General features: G+C 57.8%; 2 protein-coding genes across 2 annotated transcripts in view; one reads left to right on the forward strand and one right to left on the reverse strand.

Moving 5' to 3' along the window:
• The window catches only part of NPAS1 (neuronal PAS domain protein 1), a 15,628-nt gene extending 14,893 nt beyond the window's left edge, over positions 1 to 735 (forward strand). Inside the window, exon 11 of the mRNA XM_069088288.1 lies at positions 212 to 735. Within this exon, the coding sequence (XP_068944389.1) occupies positions 212 to 735 (524 nt within the window). The remainder of the gene's footprint in view (positions 1 to 211) is intronic.
• A 1,734-nt stretch (positions 736 to 2,469) lies between these two features.
• TMEM160 (transmembrane protein 160) overlaps positions 2,470 to 3,146 on the reverse strand; it is a 3,738-nt gene continuing 3,061 nt past the window's right edge. Inside the window, exon 3 of the mRNA XM_069089107.1 lies at positions 2,470 to 2,807. Within this exon, the coding sequence (XP_068945208.1) occupies positions 2,518 to 2,807 (290 nt within the window). The 3' untranslated portion in view covers positions 2,470 to 2,517. The remainder of the gene's footprint in view (positions 2,808 to 3,146) is intronic.

The raw sequence follows: 3,146 nt of genomic DNA on the forward strand, positions 1-3,146 counted from the left end.
GGCCTTAGAACAGGGAATGTCAGGGCTGGGAGAGGCCTTACAACAGGGAATGTCAGAGCTGGAAGAATGTTAGAACATAAAGCATGGGATAGAGAGGCCTTGGAGATCATATTACCCAATCCTTTCATTTTCCAGATGAGGAAAAGAGGTGCAGAGTGGTCATTCCACCCTGTTCAATCATGTAGCACGTGACAGTCATTTTCTCTTTCAGAGTCCAAAGCCCAGGTGGAGGGGGAGCAGGGAGCCTCCCAGCCTGAGCCTGGGGCCCGTCATGCCCCGGGCAAGCGCATCAAACTGGAACCCACCAGAGGAAGCAGTGGACAAGGAGAGACCACTGGTGGGGAAGGCGGTGAGGACAGTGATGACGGGGAGTCCAGACACCCAGTTCCCCGGCCTGAATTCACCTCTGTCATCCGAGCAGGGAGCTTGAAGCGGGAGACCATGAGGCCATGGAGTTATGCAGCCTCCTACACAGCCGGGGAGCCCTTCCACAGGCCCCCTTCTCCCCCCGATTCACCATCCCCACCTACTCTGGTCCACGCTGGTTACCTAGCCCCTGCCAGGGGCCTCTATACCAGCACCATCCGCTATGGGCCGGCTGAGCTGGGCCTGGCACTGCCCACCCCAGGGCTTGTCTATCAGCATCTCCAGAGGCTCACTGGCCCAGGGCCAACCTTTCCTGATGCCCTCTACCCCAGTGTACCCTTCCTGGGACCAGACAGGAAAGGGGACTGAGGAGGGTGGGGGGCTTGGCTGGCATTGTGGACAAGTGGGGTGGAGCTGCTCCAAGCTCCAGCATGGGCTCCCCTCCCCAGGAGTCAGGTACAGGAGACTCCTGAAGAGCAGCCACTGGCCCCATGTCACAGCTGGAGGCTGAACCCAGTCCCTTCTCCAGGCCAGGGCTGGGCTTGGGGGGAGAATTAAACAGCATTCCTCAACTGTGGCTTCCTGACCAGCTTTGTTGCCCCCATTCGGCTGAGCTAGGAGCGATTAGGAAGAGCCAGCGTTTCCAGGGAATCCTTTTGGGAACCCCTAGAAAGGAGCAATGGGGGGGGAATACTTGGGTTCAAATTCTCAACTGCCTCTTAAAACCTATGACTTTTGGAGCAGACAAATCTTTGGCCCAGGTAAGTAGGATAACAGTTACCAAATAACTGTGTTTTAAGAAATGAGTCAAGGGATGGCCCCTTTAATTAGAATTAAAAAAAAAAAAAGGGAAAAAATCAAACTGGGAGGGGAAGACCCTCAGCATTGCTGTTCCAAAGAGAAACAGTTACTAAGCCAGGAGGGCCCAAAATTCAGCCATTAAGTGGAGCATGGGCAGGGACCTTTTGTGGTCCAATCTGAGTTTCAGAGTGAACTGGGTTAAGAAAAGAAAAACAAGAAAAAGAGAGAAAGAGAAAGAAAAAGGAAGGAAAGGAAGGAAGGAAGGAAGGAAGGAAGGAAGGAAGGAAGGAAGGAAGGAAGGAAGGAAGGAAGGAATCTAGCCAATAAACCCCAAGTTAAGTGGACAGCTTCTGGCCACCAAAATTTACCTTCCTTTGGAGAGGACAGGCTGAGCTGCCCAACTAGTTGGTAAATTCAAGCTGCTGGGTCTACTCTCCCTCTACTCACAGTTGTGTTTGTCCTTAGTTTTCCAAGAGGACCACGGTGTCAGGGAAATGATATGACCTGTGGTTGACTTTGATTTGAGTGAGGGAAGGGTAATAAAGAGGCCTATTCACTGAATGGGCCTTACCTCACTGTCAGTGAGTAAATGAAAATGCCTTAGCCTAAAAGGGCCAGGGTCCTGGACCACTGGATCCTGGGCCATGGCCAGTCCTCTGGACCCAGAGGGCTCTGGAGGAGAAAGTGACGCTGGTGACCTTGCACAACTCTCCCTCACTCAAATCAAGTCAACTGCAAGTCACCGTCATCTCCCGGATGCCATGGTCTCTTTCCAGAATGAAAGACAAACACAGCAGAGTAGAAGCTGAAGGATCATTGCAGCCATACCCGCCATTTCTGAGTTGGAGAAACTGAAGCCTGGAGGGGGGAGGGAAAGCAGAACCCTAGCAGAGGAACAAAGGACTGGGGAGGCAGGGGCTGGGCCACCAAGGCTTCTGCCTGGAAACAGCTGGTTTAGCAGAAGCTTCTGGATTCGGATCGGGCATCTAGCAGCCCAGTGAACCACTGGGGCCCTCCTCAATTCCTCCCATGTAAAAATGGGGGTGGGGGTGGACTAGAGGAGCCTGGAGGTCTTGTCTACGATCCTAGAGAAATTCAAGGACACCAGAGGGAATTGTGGGGTCGGACCGGGAGATGGGGCGCCCCTGGCCTGCACTGCGGTATTCCATTTGGGACCAGGTCAGAGCTCCGGGAGTGGGGCAGCAGGCCAGCTGGGGCTCAGATTCGGGGCACTGCTGGGGTGGTGACGGAAGCCTCCCTTCCCCACCCCCACTACCCCAAACCAAAACGCAGAGTCTTCGGTGTGTGTTCGGCAGCCTTTAATCGTGCTCAGGCCGTGCCCGCGGCCCCTCACTTGGCCTGGCCCCGCGGCGGGCCGGCCCTGGCGGCCGGTGGCTCCTCCTCATCTGCTTCGTCCGGCTCCAGGCCCGGCTCGGGTTCGGGTCCCTCCACCTCCAGCTCCAGTTGGCCCAGGTAGAGGCCCACGGCACAGGCCCAGAGCAGGCCTACAGAGACCACCGCCGCGCCCCCGACCAGCGCTCCGCCCAGAGACATCATCATGGGCCGCCGGAGCGAGGCCAGGCCAGCCATATACGAGGCTCCGCCGTAGAATACGCACAAGCCACCCAGGAGGAAGAAGCCTGCGGGAGGACACGGGGCTCAGCGGGCCGGGAAGGGGGAGTTGGGGACAGGCCCCGCGAGGGAGAGGGGACGGGGAAGGGACGGGAGGGGGGTGGGGGGAACGGGACAGGAAACAGGCGGGGTGGGGGGCAAAGGAGTGTGGGGGGTGACACAGGGGCGGGGGGAAGGGGGAGGAGTGCGGGACTGGACACAGGATGGGGGGTGCAAAGGAGTTCGGGACGTGACCCAGGGGCAGGGGGAAGGGGGAGGAGTCCGGGACAGGACACAGGCGCCAGAAGCAGGGAGCGGGGCAGGCACGGGAGGGGAGGAATGCGGGACAGGACACAGGCTGGGGGGGG

The sequence above is a fragment of the Petaurus breviceps genome, unplaced genomic scaffold (assembly GCF_028583685.1).
Source record: "Petaurus breviceps papuanus isolate PSGF00001 unplaced genomic scaffold, PetGlider_PUasm1.0 185, whole genome shotgun sequence".
Taxonomy (NCBI): Eukaryota; Metazoa; Chordata; class Mammalia; order Diprotodontia; family Petauridae; genus Petaurus; species Petaurus breviceps.